At 53.3% G+C, this 23,185-nt stretch overlaps 1 protein-coding gene and 1 long non-coding RNA gene across 2 annotated transcripts in view; one reads left to right on the top strand and one right to left on the bottom strand.

The window, feature by feature from the left end:
• The window catches only part of LOC104564843 (zinc finger SWIM domain-containing protein 6), a 176,352-nt gene extending 168,344 nt beyond the window's left edge, over positions 1 to 8,008 (bottom strand). Inside the window, exon 1 of the mRNA XM_088524391.1 lies at positions 7,537 to 8,008. Within this exon, the coding sequence (XP_088380517.1) occupies positions 7,537 to 8,008 (472 nt within the window). The remainder of the gene's footprint in view (positions 1 to 7,536) is intronic.
• An 807-nt stretch (positions 8,009 to 8,815) lies between these two features.
• Positions 8,816 to 23,185, top strand: part of LOC148596267 (uncharacterized) — a 32,279-nt gene continuing 17,909 nt past the window's right edge. Inside the window, exon 1 of the long non-coding RNA XR_015913337.1 lies at positions 8,816 to 8,859. This is a non-coding gene — a long non-coding RNA (uncharacterized LOC148596267). The remainder of the gene's footprint in view (positions 8,860 to 23,185) is intronic.

Here is a 23,185-nt window from a genome sequence, read left to right as displayed (position 1 = left end):
GCTTCCGCTCCCCTCCCTCGCTTCCGCTCCCCTCCCTCCCTCGCCTCCGCTCCCCTGCCTCCGCTCCCCTCCCTCGCTCCTCTCCACCTCCCTCGCTCCTCTCCACCTCCCTCGCATCCTCTCCGCTCCCTCGCCTCCTCTCCGCTCCCTCGCCTCCTCTCCAGCTCCCTTGCTCGCATCCTCTCCGCTCCCTCGCCTCCTCTCCATCTTCCTCGCTCGCCTCCTCTCCGCTCCCTCGCTCGCTCCTCTCCGCTCTTTCGCCTCCTCTCCGCTCCCTCGCTCGCTCCTCTCCGCTCCCTCGCCTCCTCTCCGCTCCCTCCCTCGCTCCGCTCCCTCCCTCGCTCGCCTCCGCTCCGCTCCCTCGGCTCCCTCCCTCGCTCCGCTCCGCTCCCTCCCTCGCCTCCGCTCCCTCCCTCGCTCCTCTCCGCTGCCTCCCTCGCTCGCCTCCGCTCCGCTCCCTCGCTCGTTCCTCTCCGCTCCCTCGCTCCGCTCCCTCGCTCGCCTCCGCTCCCTCGCCTCCGCTCCGCTCCCTCGCTCGCCTCCGCTCCCTCGCCTCCGCTCCCCTCCCTCGCCTCCGCTCCCTCGCCCCGCTCCTCTCCCTCGCCTCCGCTCCGCTCCCTCGCTCCGTTCCGCTCCCTCGCTCGCCTCCGCTCCCTCGCCTCCGCTCCCCTCCCTCGCCTCCGCTCCCTCGCCCCGCTCCTCTCCCTCGCCTCCGCTCCGCTCCCTCGCTCGTTCCTCTCCGCTCCCTCGCTCCGCTCCCTCGCTCGCCTCCGCTCCCTCGCCTCCGCTCCGCTCCCTCGCTCGCCTCCGCTCCCTCGCCTCCGCTCCCCTCCCTCGCCTCCGCTCCCTCGCCCCGCTCCTCTCCCTCGCCTCCGCTCCGCTCCCTCGCCCCGCTCCCCTCCCTCGGTCGCCTCCGCTCCGCTCCCTCGCTCCGCTCCCCTCCCTCGCTCGCCTCCGCTCCCCTCCCTCGCTCGCCTCCGCTCCGCTCCCTCGCCTCGGCTCCGCTCCCTCTCTCGCCTAGGCTCCGCTCCCTCTCTCGCCTCGGCTCCTCTCCGCTCCCTCGCCTCCGCTCCGCTCCGCTCCCTCGCTCGCCTCCGCTCCCCTCGCTCCCTCGCTTCCGCTCCCCTCCCTCGCTTCCGCTCCCCTCCCTCCCTCGCCTCCGCTCCCCTGCCTCCGCTCCCCTCCCTCGCTCCTCTCCACCTCCCTCGCTCGCCTCCGCTCCCTCGCTCCTCTCCACCTCCCTCGCTCGCATCCTCTCCGCTCCCTCGCTCCTCTCCACCTCCCTCGCTCGCATCCTCTCCGCTCCCTCGCCTCCTCTCCATCTTCCTCGCTCGCCTCCTCTCCGCTCCCTCGCCTCCTCTCCGCTCCCTCGCCTCCGCTCCGCTCCCTCGCCTCCGCTCCGCTCCCTCGCTCGCCTCCGCTCCTGTCCGCTCCCTCGCCTCCGCTCCTCTCCGCTCCCTCGCCTCGGCTCCGCTCCCTCGCTCGCCTCCGCTCCCTCGCTCGCCTCCGCTCCTCTCCGCTCCCTCGCCTCCGCTCCTCTCCGCTCCCTCGCCTCGGCTCCGCTCCCTCGCTCGCCTCCGCTCCCCTCCCTCACTCGCCTCCGCTCCCTCGCTTCCGCTCCCCTCCCTCGCTTCCGCTCCCCTCCCTCCCTCGCCTCCGCTCCCCTGCCTCCGCTCCCCTCCCTCGCTCCTCTCCACCTCCCTCGCTCCTCTCCACCTCCCTCGCATCCTCTCCGCTCCCTCGCCTCCTCTCCGCTCCCTCGCCTCCTCTCCGCTCCCTCGCCTCCTCTCCAGCTCCCTTGCTCGCATCCTCTCCGCTCCCTCGCCTCCTCTCCATCTTCCTCGCTCGCCTCCTCTCCGCTCCCTCGCTCGCTCCTCTCCGCTCTTTCGCCTCCTCTCCGCTCCCTCCCTCGCTCCGCTCCCTCCCTCGCTCGCCTCCGCTCCGCTCCCTCGGCTCCCTCCCTCGCTCCGCTCCGCTCCCTCCCTCGCCTCCGCTCCCTCCCTCGCCTCCGCTCCCTCCCTCGCTCCTCTCCGCTGCCTCCCTCGCTCGCCTCCGCTCCGCTCCCTCGCTCGTTCCTCTCCGCTCCCTCGCTCCGTTCCCTCGCTCGCCTCCGCTCCCTCGCCTCCGCTCCGCTCCGCTCCCTCGCTCGCCTCCGCTCCCTCGCCTCCGCTCCCCTCCCTCGCCTCCGCTCCCTCGCCCCGCTCCTCTCCCTCGCCTCCGCTCCGCTCCCTCGCCTCCGCTCCCCTCCCTCGCTCGCCTCCGCTCCCTCGCCTCCGCTCCCCTCCCTCGCTCGCCTCCGCTCCGCTCCCTCGCCTCCGCTCCTCTCCGCTCCCTCGCCTTCTCTCCGCTCTGCTCCCTCGCCTCCTCTCCGCTCCCTCGCCTCCGCTCCTCTCCGCTCCCTCGCCTTCTCTCCGCTCCGCTCCCTCGCCTCCGCTCCGCTCCCTCGCCTTCTCTCCGCTCCGCTCCCTCGCCTCCTCTCCGCTCCCTCCCTCGCCTCCGCTCCCTCCCTCGCCTCCGCTCCGCTCCCTCGCCTCCGCTCCGCTCCTTCGCTCGCCTCCGCTCCGCTCCCTCGCCTCCGCTCCCTCGCCTCCTCTCCGCTCCCTCGCCCGCTCCTCTCCGCTCCCTCGCCTTCTCTCCGCTCCGCTCCCTCGCCTCCGCTCCGCTCCCTCCCTCGCCTCCGCTCCCCTCCCTCTCCTCCGCTCCCCTGCCTCCCTCGCCTCCGCTCCCCTCCCTCTCCTCCGCTCCCCTGCCTCCGCTCCCCTCCCTCGCTCCTCTCCACCTCCCTCGCTCGCCTCCTCTCCACTCCCTCGCTCCTCTCCACCTTCCTCGCTCGCCTCCTCTCCGCTCCCTCGCTCGCCTCCGCTCCCTCGCCCCCTCTCCGTTCCCTCGCCCCCTCTCCGCTCCCTCGCTCCGCTCCTTCGCTCGCCTCCGCTCCGCTCCCTCGCCTCCGCTCCCTCGCCTCCGCTCCGCTCCCTCGCTCCGCTCCTTCGCTCGCTTCCGCTCCGCTCCCTCGCCTCCGCTCCGCTCCCTCGCCTCCGCTCCGCTCCCTCGCTCGCCTCCCCTCCCTCGCTCGCCTCCGCTCCACTCCCTCGCCTCCGCTCCCCTCCCTCGCTCGCCTCTGCTCCGCTCCCTCGCCTCCGCTCCACTCCCACGCTCGCCTCCGCTCCGCTCCCTCGCTCCGCTCCCCTCCCTCGCTCGCCTCCGCTCCGCTCCCTCGCCTCCGCTCCGCTCCGCTCCCTCGCCTCGGCTCCGCTCCCTCTCTCGCCTCGGCTCCGCTCCCTCTCTCGCCTAGGCTCCGCTCCCTCTCTCGCCTCCGCTCCGCTCCGCTCCCTCGCCTCCGCTCCGCTCCGCTCCCTCGCCTCCGCTCCCTCCCTCGCCTCCGCTCCCTCCCTCGCCTCCGCTCCCTCGCCTCCGCTCCGCTCCGCTCCCTCCCTCGCCTCCGCTCCGCTCGCTCCCTCGCTTCCGCTCCCCTCCCTCGCTTCCGCTCCCCTCCCTCCCTCGCCTCCGCTCCCCTGCCTCCGCTCCCCTCCCTCGCTCCTCTCCACCTCCCTCGCTCGCCTCCGCTCCCTCGCTCCTCTCCACCTCCCTCGCTCGCCTCCGCTCCCTCGCTCCTCTCCACCTCCCTCGCTCGCATCCTCTCCGCTCCCTCGCCTCCTCTCCACCTCCCTCGCTCGCATCCTCTCCGCTCCCTCGCCTCCTCTCCATCTTCCTCGCTCGCCTCCTCTCCGCTCCCTCGCTCGCTCCTCTCCGCTCTTTCGCCTCCTCTCCGCTCCCTCGCCCGCTCCTCTCCGCTCCGTCGCCTCCTCTCCGCTCCCTCCCTCGCTCCGCTCCCTCCCTCGCTCGCCTCCGCTCCGCTCCCTCGCCTCCGCTCCGCTCCCTCGGCTCGGCTCCCTCCCTCGCCTCCGCTCCCTCCCTCGCCTCCGCTCCCTCCCTCGCTCCTCTCCGCTCCCTCCCTCGCTCCTCTCCGCTCCGCTCCCTCGCTCGCCTCCGCTCCCCTGCCTCGCTCCGCTCCCCTCCCTCGCTCCGCTCCCCTCCCTCGCTCCGCTCCGCTCCCTCGCTCGCCTCCACTCCCTCCCTCCGCTCCGCTCCCTCGCTCGCCTCCGCTCCCTCCCTCCCTCGCTCCTCTCCCTCGCTCGCCTCCGCTCCCTCCCTCCCTCGCTCCTCTCCACCTCCCTCGCTCCTCTCCACCTCCCTCGCTCGCCTCCTCTCCTCTCCCTCGCTCCTCTCCACCTCCCTCGCTCGCCTCCTCTCCGCTCCCTCGCTCGCCTCCTCTCCGCTCCCTCGCCTCCACTCCGCTCCCTCGCCTCCGCTCCCCTCGCTCGCTCGCCTCCTCTCCCTCGCTCCTCTCCACCTCCCTCGCTCGCCTCCTCTCCGCTCCCTCGCTCGCTCGCCTCCGCTCCCTCGCCTCCACTCCGCTCCCTCGCCTCCGCTCCCCTCCGCTCCCCTCCGCTCCCTCGCTCCTCTCCACCTTCCTCGCTCGCCTCCTCTCCGCTCCCTCGCTCGCTCCTCTCCGCTCCCTCGCCTCCTCTCCGCTCCCTCCCTCGCTCACCTCCGCTCCGCTCCCTCGCTCCTCTCCCTCCCTCGCTCCTCTCCCTCGCTCGCCTCCGCTCCCTCCCTCGCTCGCCTCCGCTCTGCTCCCTCGCCTCCGCTCCCTCCCTCCCTCGCCTCCGCTCCGCTCCCTCGCCTCCGCTCCCTCCCTCCCTCGCCTCCGCTCCGCTCCCTCGCCTCCGCTCCCTCCCTCCCTCGCCTCCGCTCCGCTCCCTCGCCTCCGCTCCCTCCCTCGCTCGCCTCCGCTCCGCTCCCTCGCTCGCCTCCGCTCCGCTCCCTCGCTCCGCTCCCTCGCCTCCGCTCCGCTCCCTCCCTCGCCTCCGCTCCGCTCCCTCGCTCCGCTCCCTCCCTCGCTCGCCTCCGCTCCCTCCCTCCCTCGCCTCCGCTCCCTCCCTCGCTCGCCTCTGCTCCCTCCCTCGCTCGCCTCTGCTCCGCTCCCTCGCTCCTCTCCGCTCCCTCCCTCGCTCCTCTCCGCTCCCTCCCTCGCTCGCCTCCTCTCCTCTCCCTCGCTCCTCTCCGCTCCCTCCCTCGCTCGCCTCCTCTCCTCTCCCTCGCTCGCCTCCTCTCCTCTCCCTCGCTCGCCTCCTCTCCTCTCCCTCGCTCCTCTCCACCTCCCTCGCTCGCCTCCTCTCCGCTCCCTCGCTCCCCTCCGCTCGCTCGCCTCCGCTCCCCTCCGCTCGCTCGCCTCCGCTCCCCTCGCTCGCTCGCCTCCGCTCCCCTCCCTCGCCTCCGCTCCCTCGCTCCTCTCCACCTCCCTCGCTCGCCTCCTCTCCGCTCCCTCGCTCGCCTCCTCTCCGCTCCCTCGCTCGCCTCCGCTCCCCTCGCTTGCTCGCCTCCGCTCCCCTTCCTCGGCTCCGCTCCCTCGCTCGGCTCCCTCCCTTCCTCGGCTCCGCTCCCTCGCTCAGCTCCACTCCCTCCCTCCCTCCGATCCCTCGCTCAACTACGCTCCCTCGCCCGCTCGGCTCCGCTCCATTGGCTCCTCTCCCTCGCTCCCCTCCGCTCCCTCGCTCCCTCCATTGCTCCCCTCCTTCGCTCGGCTCCCCTCGCTCGCTCCGCTCTCTCGCTCCGCTCCCCTTGCTCCGCTCCGATCCCTCGCTCGGCGCACTCGGCTCGGCTCCCTCGCTCGCTCGGCTCCCTCCCTTGCTCCGCTCCCTCGCTCGGCTCGGCTCCCTCCCTTGCTCCGCTCCCTCGCTCGGTTCGCTCCCTCGCTCGGCTCCACTTCCTCGTTCGGCTCCCTCGCTCAGCTCCGCGCCCTCCCTCCCTCTGCTCTGCTCCCTCGCTCCACTCCACTTCCTTGCTCAGGTCCGCTCAGCTTCCTCGCTTGGCACCACTCCCTCGCTCGCTCAGCTCGGCTCCCTCCCCCGGCTCCCCCCCCTCGCTCCGCTCCCCCTCGCTCCGCTCCCCCTCCCCGCTCCGCTCCCCCTCGCTCCGCTCCCCCTCCCCGCTTCCCCTCCCCGCTCCGCTCCCCCTCGCTCCGCTCCGCTCCCCTCGCTCCGCTCCCCCCCTCCCCCCGCTCCCCCCCTCCCCCCGCTCCCCTCGCTCCGCTCCCCCTCGCTCCGCTCCCCTCCCCGCTCCTCGCTCCGCTCCCCTCCCCGCTCCCCTCCCCGCTCCGCTCCCCCTCCGCTCCCCTCCCCCTCCGCTCCCCCTCCGCTCCCCCTCCGCTCCCCCTCCCTCGCTCCGCTCCCCCTCCGCTCCCCCTCCCCTCGCTCCGCTCCCCCTCCCCTCGCTCCGCTCCCCCTCCCCTCCGCTCCCCCTCCCCTCCGCTCCCCCCTTCACACCCGCAAGAGGCAGCATCATTTCTTTAGAGCCCCTTGGCTGTATTTTCACAGTAAATTCCTTCCTTAGAACCAATCAGCCAAGAACCCTCCCTGTGTGCACTCCTGTCATTCCTCATCGCTTGCAAACACAATCAAGCACAAGCAAGGGGGAGGAAAAATAAAATAATAATGAAGAAAAGGAAACCCGCAGCGCTGTCAAAGCAGCTCAGCCAGGACGCAGGAGGCACAGCTCAACGCGCACCTTCCCAGTGAGGAAACTCGCAGCAAAGTTGAGCAGATGAATAATAACACCGGCGGGCCGGGCGGGCGCTCGGCAGGAGCCGGGGCCGCTGCGCGCAGTGGCGCCGTTGATCGGGCCGCTCCGCGGGCTGGCGCGCAGGCAGCAGTCGGGCCGGGCCCCGCACCCGCCCTTAGTCACGGGCGCGTCGCTCCGCCGGCGCTGGGGACGAATAAAGAGGCTCTTTTGTCTCCCTTCCTCTTTCGGCGCGGGGGGATGGGGAGCGCCGCAAAACTGGAAAGGACGTAAATTAACATGGAAACGGGAACGGAGTGCCCGGCCCACTCGCGCGGTCCGCGGGGCAGCACGGCCACCCCCCTCGCCTCGCGCATAAAGCGCCAGGCACCGACACCCCTCCCCCCCCGCGGGGGTCTCAGCGACCCCCGGGGAAACGACGAGGGGGACAGCGCATGCCCGACCCCCGTGCCCCGGATTTTGAAGGGGCGAGTGATGGGGGGCACCCACCTCCAGCGCAGAGCGGCGGGAGCAGCTTTGTTCGTTCGGCGGCAAAGAGAATGGGGGGGACTGGCGACAAGTCCGTATCCGTGACCCCCCCTCCCCGCCGCTGTCACGGTCGTCCCCACGCTGCGCCCGATTCCTTCGCCGCTGCCGCCTTTGTTCGCGGCGGAGCCGCCGCTGCCCCGAGAACCACTGCCCGCCCCTTCCCCCCGCGCCGCCTTCTGCTGATTCATTTCCACCCGCGGCTGCGGTTCCGCGGGGAGGAGGTGGCGCCGCCGCTCCATTGTGACCGCTCGGGCGCAAGGATGACCCGCATCGCGGCGAAGGGGTAGGGGTGGAGGGAGGAAAACGGCCGCGGTCACCCGGAGGCAGCGGCGCTACGTGCGCGGAGTCGGCGACGCCGCAGCGGGCAGGGCGGGGGAGGAGCCAGCGGGAAAAGTCGCTCGGGCCGCGGCGCGAAGCGCGGTGACTCACCCACTTGCAGGACGTTATCGACACAGCCGCCGTCGAGCAGAGCGATGCCCCTGCGGAAGGGCAGGCGGGACGCGTCGGCGGCCGCGTCGGCGCCGGGCGGCTCCTCGGCGCCCATGTTGAACGAGGAGTACATGCAGATCTCGCGCTCGCTGCGCGGGAAGGACCAGTAGACGATGCGGCGCTGCACGGGCTCAGGGATGCGCTCGAAACGCTCCTCCACACGCTGGAAGGGCCACTTCTCCGCCACGCGCCGCGCCGCGATGTCCAGCAGCAACTCGGGGCTCTGCGTCTTGCCGAGTGGCAGCAGCACAAGGGCGGAGGCAGCAGCGGCGGCCGAGGAGGGTCCGGCGCCGAGCGCGCCGCCGCCGGGCCCGGTGCCGCCTGCCCGCTGTCCCGGCCTGCATGCGGCGCCATAGTCGGTTCTACAGCAGAGGCGCTTGGCGGCAGGAGGGAGCTGACCACCCTCCGCCATGATCGCGCCGCTTCTACGCACCAGCGGAAGTGCCCGTATCCTATAAACGGCACCAGGAAGCGAGCAAGCGCTCAGTAGTGGCGCCCCCGCCCCCTTATGGGCATGGAGGCGGGGCCCCACGCCTCGCCCACAGAAGGAGGCGGGAGCTTTATGCAAATCGCTGCCACAAACATAAATAGAGCGACCAAGGCGGGGTGGGGGTGTCTATTTTCTCTATGGCGTTATGCGTGTGGTGGGGAAAGGGAGGGGTGTCTCCACACCCCCCATTCACCATGTAGGGACTGGAGTGTGGGGGCGGGGCGCCTCAACCCCGTCACCACTACTAGGAAAGCCGGGCGGGGCGGGTGGCGCGTAATGGCACGGGAGCAGTGGAGCAGTGGAGACGGTGGTCGCCCGCGAGGCGGGGTGAGGAGGGGAGGCGCGGGGGTGGAGGGTTTGGCCTGCCTCTAAGCGCTCGGCTGCGGCGCTACCAGCGCTCGAGCTGCGGCGGGACGGGGGCGGAGAGCAGGTGAGAGGCGCCCCTGGCCGGCTCGCGGGGGAGAAGCGAAGGGCCCGGGCCCCTGGCAGGGGGAAGAGCTGAAACGGGCGAAGCCCTTCTTCCTGCTAGGAGCCCGGCGTCGCTTTCCCCACGCGCGACTGAGACAGCCCTGGGCGCGGCCTCGTGGGGTGAATTCGCTTTCAGGTTGCTGCAGAGTCGGTTCTCCCACGCGTGATGCAAAGAGCGCCGCCCCGTCTATTAGGGTCACTACGGTAGCGGCCGTTACGCGGGTGGGCGTTGCCGCCTCATTCCACAACCTGAGCTCCGGGCTCGCCAGCCCAAGGTGAAGACGGGTTTGGTGCCGCCACCCGCGGTGAGTAAATTGCGCGCAGTTAAAATATTGTATTTGCCTTGGTCTTGAAAGAACCATTATATATATATATATATATATATATATATATATATATATATATATATATATATATATATATATATATATATATATACACACACGATCTTGCTGGCATCGACCATCTGTTCTGGTTAATTTTTAGCCGGGGGAGGCAGGAGGGGCATGGGTGTGATGCTCGCAGTTTCTGCAGTGCATAGAGTAAAAACGATTTTTTTTTTTTTAATTTAGGACCCACTCAAATAAGCCACCCGAAAACCATGCTCAATGCTAGGCCTTCCTTGAGGCAGGAAACGCAGCAGCAGGCTCAAAATTGGAATATAAGGCCCCCAAATAGGAGAGAGTCACCCCCAAATGAAGTCTGGGTTGTGTCACCCCCACTGGATATAGTTGACACAGCTCTGGCCACGGTTACATCTGAGCTGATGAGAAGTACCAAAGAAAAAACACACAGGAACGATTAGGGCTAAGTAATAAAGCCAATGCATTTTTCCCCTTATAAAGGGCAGCTTTGAAATAACCTTGGTTTAGAACAATCAACTTTTCTTCTTTTTAATGGAATTAAACATTTTGATAAACCTTACCTTAAAAATCTCTCTCTCTCTCTCTCTATATATATATATATATATGTAAGCAACTTATAGTGGGGAAAAAAACTGTATAGCTTGCTTCCTTTTAGCAGTGAATAGCAGTTGCTGACATGTTGTGTCAAATCCATAACTCGAGTACCTCATTGCTTCATTTGCTCACGTGGTTTAGCTCATCCAGCAGGACTACATTTTCCATGATGCAAAGTGCGCAGGGAAGTGCACCTATTTTTGTTTTCACCTAAAAGCTAGACCGGGGTAATGTGTATAGAAATATATGTGTGTGTATATATATATATGCAGTTTAAAAAAAAAAATCGGGTGATTGAATAGTTTTGCTAAAACTGCATTTTCCATTAAAAATGGATAAAAATTGTCAACTTTATAAACTTGTTTAGATTTCTAGAAAAGATGGAAAGGGTGACAGTGGCTTAGCATACGCAAGTACTGGCTTTCTATTACGTTACTGAGTTCTTAGTATCGACTTCTGATTTCCCAAGATAATTTTTCTATGGTTAGGAATTGAACTTTTTTTGCGTTACTGTCATTTGTATTAAGAAAACAGTTAATGGCTTTAAATCAAGATGTTTAAACTACAGACTAAGAGACAAGCTCTGAGCTATATTCAGCATACCTTATTTTCTGTGTATTCTACAACTTGTTTTATTATTTCTTTTTTTCCCTTTTGGGATCATGCAACCAGCCTTCTGGAAGGGAAATGGGTGTAAACTGATGCAAGGTGCTTCCCAAGTAGAAATGGTCGTTCTTGAGGCATTGGTTCAGAAATTGGCTGACACCTTGCTAGGATGTCAACTAGCTCTTCATCATTTTGGGCACGTATCTTCCAAGGAATCTACTGCATTCATATATTTAACTTGAATACATCTGGGGGTATTTGGGAGCCTGAACACTGCAGGCAAGAAATGAGGACGTTGTGTTTTCTTTGCCGTTAAAATAGTATTGGGTTCAGTATTTCAGAGAGTAGAGGAAGGGGAATGTAGAAGGTAAGAAATGAATTACTTTGCTTATAAAATTATATGTATGAAAACAGAGGAACTATGTATTTAGTTTTGTTCCCGTCTTTGTTAACAGTCCTCCACACCTTGAAGCAATTTTTCTTCTGTGTTGTTGGAGCGTAATTTCTGCTTAAAACAAGCTAAAAACTGAGAAATAAGGAGAATGAGAAGTGTGCAAATGAGAAATAAAATATCTATGGCAAGCAAGAGTAGCCCACGAGTCAATTTTGTCAATTTAGTAATTTTTCTACCTTTTCAGATCTGAGAAAAAGAATTAACAAAAAAATAACTTGAAATAATCCCAGAGAAAAGCAGATCAAAAAGCCCATAGATGCACGTGCTTCATTCATCCACCGCTCAGCAGGAATAGTGGCTTCCCATTAGGTCTATGAATATTAGTAGCTACACAGGATGTTGCTGATGCTTTCTTCTTTTCTGGGCTAGAGAGTAAATGAAGAAGTAAAGATGTCTCTGTCCCCGAGGTTATGCTGCAAGCATGAGGTGCACTTCTGGCTCCTTCTGCACTGAGGTACCCCGACACCAGCAGCAGCACAAAGAGTTTTCACGTTTTAGCCTAAGCCTGCATTCTTCTGTCCTGCCACAGTTTTAGGAGGGCTGTATTGCAAAGTTACACAGGGGAAAGAATGGCCACAGAACAGCAGCCTGAGCTTGGCTAACATCCCACACTTGGCCAAAGGTGTTCTGCAAGCTGCTTGCAGACAGAGCATTGGCAACAGCTCTGTTCAACCCCTTCTCAATAAAGTTGCAGTGCTCAGGGCCACTTGTGATCATTTTGGGTCACTGCTGTAACACATACAAGTTATTTTATAGGTTTTGCTTATTTTAAAAAAAAAAAAGAAAATTCGCATATAACTTTTGTCTCTGTATGAAATAAAAAAATGCAGAAAACTCTAGATTTCAGACAACTGAGTGCTAGACAACACAAATAACTCTGTTGCTTAAATCTTATCTGGAAAGATGAGAACAAGAACCATTAAGGGGAGAAGTGGCATTACTGCCTTCAAGTAGAAAAAGGGTCCAAATTCATGCTTTGCATAAAGTTTTTCTAAACAGGGAGGGCAGAGGACAGAGGTGCAGAGGAAATAATTTGGGAAAGGAAGCCGGAATTGGGAGGATTCTTTTAAAGCTAAACCTTTAAGAAAAAGAGTTAATTAAAAGTTTAATAATTGAGTACAAGAAGGGCTGATGTATACTTCAGTATACAGAAGCAGGTGAATTTATAATGCTAAACACATGGGTGTTTTTAACCTGTTCCTTTAAAGTTTTTTGTTTGTTTGTTTTTTTTTCCTTTTTAAGGAAAAAGCAGCTAATAAAACTATGCTTTGTGTTAGCTGCTTGAAGTTCACAATTAGCAAATTCTTTGGTAAAAGAAGCCATAGGGATGAAAACTGATGAAGTGATCATCTTAAGATTGTAGGTGAAAAAATACTGTTATTTGAACAATATCTTTAGTTTTTTAATATTTTCTTAAATAGTTTCTGAACACAGTGAATAAAACTCTTTTTACCTACGAGTTAAAAATATAAATTCTGCCTTTCAAAAGCCTTTTAAATCAAACCAAACACTCTAGGATAAATATTGCCAGCACTTTTAAGACTTTAGAGTCCTTCCATTAAAGAGAAAATAAAGTAGTGGCACGGAATGAGCCCTTTCAAAATACAGCTTTTTATTCTAATTAAGTTCCACGATGATTCCAAAACCAGTGTCAGATGCTAGAGTCTAAAAACATTTAGGAAAATGTACTCTAAAATACCAAGCATGCTTTACCAGTTTTCTGGAACCGTATAGAGAGACAAACATCTTAATTTGAGCTAAATTCTCTTGACATTCATTGCTGTCCTCTGCCTTTATGTGGCAAGTACAGAGAAAGTGTGCAAGTGACTCATGAAAATTAAACATGTTGAACTGATTTAGAAGGGTGAGAATTTCAGTCTTGAAATATAGGAATAAGATCATCTCACCTATCTTTACAGTTTTAAACATTTTTCTTTAACATTTTCAAAAATCTAACTTAGAAAATTCTGTCTAGAAAATTCATAGAGGATGCTGTTTAACATCACCATAGATTTGTTGTGACCTATAGATCTAAGTTGCCAAATGTTTGAACTCTCAAAGTAAAAAAAAAAAAAAAAAAAGTGTTATTCCTCTTGCAAAATTTTGTAAACTTCATTTTTAAAGATATATATTTTTCTATATAAGTTTGCCAAAAACTTCTCCCTCTAGGTATGGTCCTCTCCCTCCTCCCCTTAATGCAAGTACACACACTTAATTATGGTAAGGTGTCTGTGAAATCCACCCCCAGAATAAAAACACAAGATTCCTACAGCTTCACCCTATTTTGCTTAGGTGAAATGTGACAGACCAGTTCAGAAGTTAATCAGTTGAAAAATGCTCCTGATCTGTCTTACATGCTGAGAAGCTCCTGTAAATGTTGTATAATGTACGGATAATGAAATATTGTTTAGTCAAAATTATGCTGCTAACGGTCTAAATGGAAAAATAATTGGACTGGCTTCTTGTGGATAAGCTTTCTGCACTAACGAATTTACTTAGCACCTCAAGCTTCCTCCCTTTAAACTGCCTTGCATTAGACCCTGCCCAATGGGCTGTAGCAGGCAGTGGAGTCTGGGCTGTAAATTCTGCTCAAAGAAGAGCATGAAAACCTCAATCCACTAATGGCAGTAAGCAATTAAAATTGTTGCTTACCCAGATGGTCACCCTGGGCAAGGAACTACCTGCACAGCTGTAACTAAAAATACTCAGAAGTCCCTTTTCCAGGGTGCTCAGTGCTGGTAGAATGGATCTGAGGGGAAAAAGAAAAGAAGAAGAAAAAAAAAAAAGGTGGGGGGACAAAAAAAGTAAAACTTTCTCCTCTCCATGAGCCTGAACCCAGATTGACTTGGGATGGTGAAGAGCTGTACTTAAACAGGTTAAATCTGCCCCAAACCCAAAAAGGGGCACTCCCTGCAGGGCTGGAGCTGCTGCCTGGGGCCGTACAGACATGGTGCCAGTTTCCAAGAGCCTCGCTGTGCTGCTGGCTGCAAATGGTCAGAGGTCCTGCAGAAGCTATGGAGGCAGAAGAAAGGCTGACATTGTTAAGCAGCATTTAACTGGTTCCTGTTTAAACAGCCATCATTCTTTTAAAAAGCTGGGTACAATGTCTGCTTCCTCTGACTTAGTCACCAGCCATTGCCTATGGCAAATAGGGGAAAGTGCGAGAGCTGGATTTAAACATATTTTCTTAACAATCCATTGCTATTTTGATTCCTACTGCTTGTTAAGCTCTTAATTCAGAAATATTCAAAGAGTATTACAAACCTGCCTGTAGCTTTGCTGAAGCTGAGATGCATCCAGTTTGGATTTGTAGAACAGTCTTTTCCAGGCTGTATCAGAGACAAGCTTGGAAGGTACCGGTCTAACAGCTGGCTTGCATTGTGCAGCTTTAGCCGCTCAAATGTGGTCATAGCTTGGCGTAACTGAAGGCACAGAGTGCTCCCTCAGCAAGTTTGCTGATGACACGAAACTGGGAGGAGTAGCCGATACCCCAGAGGGCTGCGCTGCCATCCAGAGGGACCTGGACAGACTGGACAACTGGGTGGTGAAAAACCTCATGCAATTCAACAAGGCCAAGTGCAAGGTCCTGCACCTGGGGAGGAATAACCCCAGACACCAGTACAGGCTGGGGACCGACCTTCTGGAGAGCAGCTCTGCGGAGAAAGACCTGGGTGTCATGGTGGACGACAAGTTGACCATGAGGCAGCAGTGTGCCCTCGTGGCCAAGAAGGCCAATGGAATCCTGGGCTGCATTAAGAAGAGCATCTCCAGCAGGTCGAGGGAGGTGATCCTGCCCCTCTACTCAGCCCTGGTGAGGCCGCATCTGGAGTATTGTGTCCAGTTCTGGGCTCCACAGTACAAGAGGGATGTGGAGCTGCTGGAGAGAGTCCAGCGCAGGGCCACAAGGATGATCAGGGGCCTGGAACATCTGCCCTATGAGGAGAGGCTGAGGGAGCTGGGCCTGTTCAGCCTGGAGAAGAGAAGGCTGAGAGGGGATCTGATCAGTGTGTATAAGTACCTCAAGGGAGGGAGTGCAGAGGACGGTGATGGTCTCTTTTCAGTGGTGGCCACTGATAGGACTAGAGGAAATGTCCGGAAACTGTAACACCAAAAATTCCATAGGAACTTAAGGAAAAATTTCTTAACAGTGAGGGTGACAGAGCACTGGAACAGGCTGCCCAGAGAGGTTGTGGAGTCTCCTTCTCTGGAGATCTTCAAAACCCGCTTGGATGCAGTCCTGTGCCACGTGCTCTAGGTGACCCTGCGTATGCAGGGGGGTTGGACTAGATGATCTCTAGAGGTCCCTTCCAACCCTAAGCATTCTATGATTCTATGAACTGAGTGTGTCTCCAGGTAAAGGTCAGACAAACCTACACGCAGAACTTCGCACAGGAAGAAAAACCTTCCTCTTCCTCCCCACTGTATAAGAATCTAGGCTTCCCTCTGTCTCAAGGCACCCAAGCCACACAGTAGCTGCTCTGTGACACAGTTGTAGGGCACAGTGAGTACTGTGGGTTGTGTGAGTTAAGTTCTTTTTTTTTCATAAAACAATTTAATGAAGTCCAAAGTCTTACTCTGCTTCTCAGCCTATCTCGTTTGGATATAAGGGCTTCTTCGTAATTCAGACATTCTGTGGAATAAGACAGATTTCTCGTATTGCAGAAATGTGCCATCGTGTTAAGCTTCATTTAGGCTGAGAAAACAACACACAAGAATAGCTGGTAAAGACCTGATGAGAGGGTGTAACGTTTTGGGGAGTTGTTTTTACCCTCTTCACTTTTCATCTTCTACTTGTAGCTGCATAGCTTTATTTAGTGTCAACTCCATCCTTAAGCAAACTGCCGCTTAAAAAGTATTGTATCAGACTGGGTTGAACTAAGTAAAAAGTTTGGCATTTGGCCCAGGGCTTAGAAAAGTATTAGATCTTGTGTAGGCCAAGTGCTAGTTAGAACAAGGCATGTTTGTTTTGTCCTGCTCTTCCCACAAAGCCAAGTGACTGAGCCAGGGGATGCTGCATCCCACCGTAGCAGCCAACTTTCTCATGAGTTTTACCAATGAGTATCTTGGGTGATCTTGATATGTTTTTACTTTATTTTACACTAACTGTATCTATTTTCTCTGTATATTTGTCTGTTTCTTCCACTTCTTTCTCGTTCCCATATCTCTTTGACAATACTTTGATAGTGACAGCTCAGAGTAAAACATACATTACACTTTTTCTTTCTCCTAACTAATACCCCCTCACCATTTCATCATCTTATTCTTCCTATTCTACAATCTTGGAAATTGTACCAGAGCTAATATCTCAGCTAAGCCTTGTAATCAAATTCAGAAGATAAACTGTGGTTAGATCTCTGCATTTAAACTTTGTTGGAAAAGCCAGTGCTCCTTTCTACTTCAGTAGCTTCAAAGGTTTCATTGGAATCCCTCGTTTGGAGCAGGGCTTTATTTTTTTTCAGCTGGCACATGGCTAACCAGCATCTAACTTTTGAAGCTGCTCTGAATAGAAAGGGAGGACATTCTTCTTTCTCCTCTTCTGTGCTCCAGGGATTAAGATGGGAGAGAGTTCTGCCTCCACTGCACTGGGAATAACAGTGGCACAAGGTCCTCTTGCTTTTCCAGAGTGTTAGTGCTTTGAGCCTCTTCTGTGGGGATACTAACATTTGCAAAAATTTGTCAGTATTTCTCACTTTTAACTATTGAAAAGGAAGGGACTTCTTGGTACTTAGTATGTCTCCATGTTTCTTTGCTTGAATAAATTGGGGTGGACTCATGGGGCATCTGTCTTATTGCTAGGCACTGTCCTCTGCTGAGCTGTACTTGGGTGCCTTCCAAAGCAGTGGATAGAGGCTCTATTTGTGGTGATCTTCACAGCTATAGGAGATACTGTGTCAGGCTGGCCGCAGGCTTTGGCACATGTCACCATCAGTCACCCAAGGGATGTTGTGATCCATGAGCAGGAGGGACAGAAATCTGGTGTGTTCATGCAAAATATATTTTTAAGTCTTTCCAAAAAAAAAAAAAAAAAAAAAAAGGTTCTGGGCAGGGACAGGTCTCTGAAGCCTCTGAATTTATTGAGCTGTGATGGCTGCAGCAAAGGTCCAATGCCATGTTACTGCTCCCTCCCCCCCCCCCCCCCCCCCAAACTATGAGGCAGGAAGAGCCACTCCGATGCCCCAAGTTGGTGACTTTCATCTGTGCTTCTCCGAGCTTCCTTGCCACCAACACTAAAATCAGCTTGTTCCCCTGTGGTTTCAGTGGTTCTGAGTAGCAGCAGTGAAGCCTGGCAGATGCTTTCCAGCTTTGACTTTGCTCAGGGCAGCAGCACAGGTATGGAAATGCTCCAAATGCAAACTTGGGCAGCCAGTACTGCATCAATTTGCAGCCTTTTCTGGCCTCTCAGCTTATCTTTGCAAATGTGAAGGCTTTGATTTTTATATTTTAAAACAAAAGTTCACCAGCTGTGGTTGACTGGCTGTTGTTCATGTTCTCTAGGAAAGCTAGGGATGTTTTCTTTAACAGGAAAATAAGAACTCTCTAGGGTATGGGTTAGGAGTGGAAGAAGTGAGGAAGGGCAGAAGTAATGCAGGCAAGACTTGAAGGATGATCTAGCGCCCAGCCCTTTGCCAACTCCACCCTCCAAACGGCATTTACTGCCAAGGAAATTGGATCCACCCTGAACTGATCCCAACATCAGGAAAATCTTCCTAAAATAACTCTGGGCCTCACAAAAGTTGCAGTTTCCTCTCCCAATAATTGATGCTGTGGTGATGACATCCATCTGGTCATCGTGAGCCGCAGTCACTACATTTGCTATAGGGAGGACAGCAACTTTTTCCTTTTGATCGGAATCTCTTGCCTTTTCTGGAGCGATGGACCTAGGAGGGGAGAATTGTTTGCTGACTTTGAGCACTTCTTGAAAGGAGTGGTATCCCCAACACTGGCAACTCCTGTTTGCTCAGGTGTTTCAGAAATGTAAATGAAGAGGAACCACTTTAATAGTGCCTGGGGATCAGTCTCAATCCCATTATTGCCATTGGATGGGGGTTTATTTCATACTGTTTACTAAATTGGGAGTATAACCATGGCAACATTCATAACACACTCCGTATGGATCTGCCAACACAAGAGTGAAACTAGCATTCAGGAGACAACTGCTTGAAAGTGGCTTGAGAGCTAAAAATCATGTCCAAGACTACAGTGAGGATAACGATAAACTTCAGCACCTGCAGAGTGAACATTATGCCAAATTTACTACTTCATCTAGAGCTCATCTCACCAAAAGTTGTTGTGCTATCATTTGTATAGGTCTTACCTAGCTGCGTTAGAGCATTGTGATATAAATATCCAGCTTTGATTCTGACAAGCCTCATACAGCATTTTGCATGAAATATATCTAAAAATACAAATGCTAATAACCTTTTATGCTCAGCTGTAGTTTGTTGGATGATTAAAATTACTTTACTTGGAAAATATATAGAATTACTGGTCCTAGGCAAGATGAAGGCTCTGCTTTTTGCATATAAAAAAAGAGGTGAGGGATGAATGGAAATAAAGAGGGGAATGGAGTAGGAACTTTCTGTGTTGGTCCTTTGCTGTCCCAGGCAAAGTACTGATACACTACTGATATCTATAAACTTAACCTAACAGATAAATTTGTTGTTGCTTATTGTCTCATGGAAGTTGGGGTCTAAGAGAATGAAGTTGGGCTGAATAACAGCTTGTTTCTTCGGGTCCCTCCATAGGCCACTTATTTCTGAAAGGAACATAGGCTCAATGTACCTACACATTTCTTATTGAGAGTTATACCAACTGTTCAAGTAATTCTGAATGAAAATATTTCCCTGGTTGCTTTTGCCTGCACTTTTCTGTGTGTCTGACTTTTTGTTTTTTTTTAAGACAGTTTCATCTTTTTGTGCCTCCGTCATGTGAAACTTATTTATAGAAACACATGCCTTTACAAGTCATTTAGGAGATGTGTAGGAAAGTGTAGAACTGCTTTTAACTAACTTTTATAAGTTGGCTAGATTTGAAGCTGACTCTGCCCTTTTAATAGATGCTCAGAAAAGTGACTGTTCTTCATTGCCTCAACACACCATTTGGGGATAACACATCAGCCAGGCTGATGGAATATTTTATGCAGAATTACTGCTTCCTCTGACTCAGTGCTGTAAATGACAATTATGCCTGCAGAGAACAGTGTCATTCATCTCCCGAGCTGCCTGCCCTCATGACTAGAAATGATACACTTAGGGAGGGGTGTCTTACAGTGATATGGATCTATAGAAATGGTGGAATTGCCACTAGGAAAACACAGGAAAAAAAACCCCAAAACATTGAGTATTCGTGCTGTTTGACGCATATGGGTAAAAGCCATTTTTTCATCGCCTCACAGGGTGAGGAAATGCATCCTATTCCAGCAGTTACTCAGGAGCCTGCTAGGTTTGAAGAACCATGTTCAGATAACTTCCGTTATCTCTTTTTAAACTAACTAAGCAGCTCTCCAGTTTATTACTTTTTATAAATTAGAAACGCAAAGGCAATCTGGAAGACTTGACATAGCTAGAGTAAGGGAAAAGGGGTAAGTAGGACAACACAGATATTTATTTGCCATCAGTCTCGCCTATCTAGGTGAAATAAGAGATAACTCATACAGTCCTGTCAGTAAGCTGTGAAAGGAAATCAGTAGCACTAATGTCAGTCCATATGGGTATATGAAAAATAGATGTATTGACCCCAGTTTTATTGAACACACTTGATAAAAATAAGAATACTTATGTAACAACAGTGTTTATGTAATACTTAGATTTTTTTTGCAGCCATTTTGATTGTTATGCATGCCAGTTTTTAAATATCATACTAGTTCAATCAATATGGCCTGTTAATTAATAGAATATTGGTTAGCTGAAACTCAAAATTAAACCATAGATGGAGAATTCTAACAAGCAAGTACATTCATATGGGGATTATTTTAGGAATTGCTTTTGGCCATATGTTATTTGATACTTGTTTTAAATGATATCAAAGATGTACAGAGTTATTAATCATAGCTCAGATGACCCAAAAGATTGGGGATGTAATAAACAACAAAGATAAGTCACTGATGCAATCCAGATGGCTTTGTTTAATAAGTTGGTTGCAAGCAGACAAGTGTTTTGTGGCTAACTATAAAGCAGTGGAGGCAGCCTGTCCTTTTTATCCGTTTATTCAATCTGCCAACTAAATATCAGCACTCAAGAAAGAAGAGAGGACCCCTAAATTTGGGGGGAAACACCTTTGAACAAGGTGTTTTCAAAATACAGTTCCCTAGAAAACACTACCTCTTATTTTAGGGGAGACTAAGCCTCCAGCTTGTTTTCTTAGGTTTCGTTTCGTTTCGTTTCATTTCATTTCATTTCATAGAATGCTTAAGGTTGGAAGGGACCTCTAGAGGTCATCTAGTCCAACCCCCCTGCACACGCAGGGTCACCTAAAGCCCTGTATATCTTGGCTCTGTTCATCTCTAAAACATGCAGCTATAGTCTGTGCTTACACAACTTTACTATGGCATCTCAGAGTAATGCTATAATATTCCTATGCTATAGATTTACTCTACTTTTGAACGTTATTGAACCCGTCTTTTAGAATATTTGGCTTATGCTGTAGATGCTTCACAAGTTCCGTTACTCCTCCTCTGCATTATATAGACTTTCCATCCATGACTCGTGTGTATGGTATCATTCAGCACTGCACTTCCATCTTGCCATCAGCGCCTTTTTCCCTGTGCAGGCAGTCCCCATGTTAAAGGCTCCTGTGGCTCCATTACTGGCCCCGCTTATACAAGGCAGGATTAATGGATTAGTGGGTCTCTGAAAGGACGTGTGCTGTGCTTTCCATGTGCTCATTCTTCTAGGGCCTCCCAAGCTTCGCTAATAATGGAGTTAGAGCTCTACGAAATCACTCCAGATCATTTCTGAACAGGTCTTTTGATACAGCTACAACAAATTTCACATGGTCTAATCACTAGCCATATTAGGGCAAAGGTAGTGCTGCCCTTGCATTTTTTCATCTTCAGAATTTTGTGTTTTGCTGGAAGAAGAACAGAAGATGCTAGTGGGGGTTTTTATTCCTTTTTTTTGATACAGGGATTTGGAGGAAATGAAGGGATGCAGAGATAACAGTGGTATCAAAGTTAACAGTGAATGAATTCTTGGATATGGTGCTATGGTCAAAAAGCCTCACATAATTCTTGGCTGTACAAAGAGAAAGCTCTAGAGCAGGGGTCCTCAAACTTTTTAAACAGGGGGCCGGTTCACTGTCCCTCAGACACTGTTGGGGGCCAGACTATAGTTTGGAAAAAAATGAACAAATTCCTATGCACGCTGCACATATTTTATTTGTAGTAGTGCACAAAAAAACAGGAAAAAGAATGCAATATTTGAAATATTATTTGTTTTTGTTGATTACAATTGTTCTTCATTTTAATGTGAACTACGGGCCTGCTTTTGGCTAATGAGATGGTCAATGTTAGGTTCCATATTTGTCACTGCTAGTCATAGCAAGTGATGCAAGTGTTCATCAGTTAGTCTGGATCTGATTGGAGATTTCATATGTTTCATTTGGGAAAACGTCTGCTCACAGACATAGGTGCTGCCAAAGATGGTTGCAATTTTGAGTGCATGGTTCCTGAGATTATGATATGTCTCTGAGGGGAGAGATGCATAGAAATTAGTAAGGCTGCTTGATTTGAATGCACCTTTCAGCGAGTCACAAGTCTGTAGTTCGGCCAATTCCATTTGGTAAATCGGATCAACGGTTCAATGTCGACAGAAAATGGGTTCTGGAAAAGCTGTATGTCCTGTTCATGGAGACGAAGCTCTTTAAATCTAATTTGAAACTCCTTTTGCAACATTTCTAGTACATCCATACATGTTTTGTTTGGGAATGCAACTGCTGGTTTTTCTGCAGACAGGTTTTGAGTTGTGGGGAGATGGCAGAAGTTTTCCTCCTTTACTTGGTTAATGAGCAGGTCTAATTTGACTTGAAATGCTTTCACATGTGAATACATATCACAGATGAGCTTCCCCTTTCCTTGAAGTTGGACATTGAAATTGTTGAGTAGCTCTGTTACATCTGTCAGAAACGCAAGGTGCCATTTCCATTCTGCATCTTTGAGCTCTGGTACTTCTTTGTTTTTAGAAAGCATAAAATCATAAACCTGTGGAAGTAAGTCATAAAATTGTTTCAAAACTCTCCCTCGACTCAGCCAATGGACTTCTGTGTGGTACAGAATATCTTCATAGGCAACATTTAGCTCAGACAGAAATTCCTGAAACTGTCTGTGGTTTAGTGCATGAGCTCTAATGAAGTTAACACAAGAAACTACAATTTTCACGACAGAGTCCAGCTTCAGTGATTTACAACACAGTGCTTGTTGGTGGATGATGCAGTGTATGGCTATTGGATGTGAATGGTTGCGTTTGTCCATCTCTCTGTTAATGCGTGCAACCACTCCTTTCATGGAGCCCACCATGCTAGGAGCACCATCAGTTGTCACACCGAATGGTTTACCCCAGTCCAGCTCCAAATCATTCATAGTTTGGCAAACTTTCTCATAGATATCCTCTCCTGTAGTTGTTCCTTTGATGCTTTTCAGTGCAGCAAGCTCCTCTGTGACTTCGAAAGAATCATTTGTCCCACGAATGAAAATTAGAAGTTGTGCAGAATCACGAACATCATTGCTTTCGTCGAGTGCCAATGAGAAATAGCAACGTTTTTTTGAGGAGTTTTGCAACTGCAGATTCAAATTTTCCCCCATTTCTTCAATCCTTCGTGTCACTGTAGGTCCTGAAAAACTCACTGTACTAAATAAATCTGCCTTCTCTGGACACATCTCTTTGGCAACAGAAAGAAGGCATTCTTTAACAAATTCTCCCTCTATGAATGCTCTGCAAGTGCGCGCTATGAGCTTGGCAACTTGATAGCTTGCTCGAAGTGATGATATATTGAGCTGCTTTTGCTTCACAGAAGTATTTTTCTGAGTTGTCAATCCATGTTTCAGTCTTAATATTTTATCTTTTCTCACTTGTCCGACCAAAGAATCATATTTATCTTTATGTTGAGTTTTGTAGCGTCGTCGCAAATTGTATTCCTTGAACACAGACACTGAATTCTGGCATATCGGACAAACAGCTCTTTCTTTGTACTCCGTGAAAAAATAATCAGAAGTCCACTTTTCTTGGAACACCCTGCACTCGGAGTCAATTTGTTTTTTTTTTTTTGACATGATGGTGCGCGCGTTTCCCACTGGTGCTGGCTGCTTGTCCTGCCTGGGAGCTGGAGGGAGGGAGGGAGAGACGGGGGAGCCGCCCACCTCGCTGATGCCACCGCCCCCTCCTCAGCCCGGCCGCGCAGTCCGGAAAGGGCGGCCAGAAGGGACTGAAGGAGCTTTGCCGCGCCGGGGCTCTGGCGATTCGCCCGCGTTGGCTGGACCTCGCAGTCCGGAGGCTGCCGACTGAGCTTGCTCGGCAGAGGAGATGCCCGCGCCTCTCGCCTGCCGCGCATCGCGGAGGGGGAGGGGGAGGAGGTTTAGTAGCCGAGAGACGCCCCTTTGAGGGTGGGGGGCAGGTCGAG

Source organism: Tinamus guttatus, unplaced genomic scaffold (assembly GCF_059628265.1).
Source record: "Tinamus guttatus ecotype Peru unplaced genomic scaffold, ASM5962826v1 Tinamus_guttatus_pri_ptg000020l, whole genome shotgun sequence".
Taxonomy (NCBI): domain Eukaryota; kingdom Metazoa; phylum Chordata; class Aves; order Tinamiformes; family Tinamidae; genus Tinamus; species Tinamus guttatus.
Note: the sequence above shows the minus strand (reverse complement) of the source record. Positions and strands in the feature narration are given on the sequence as shown.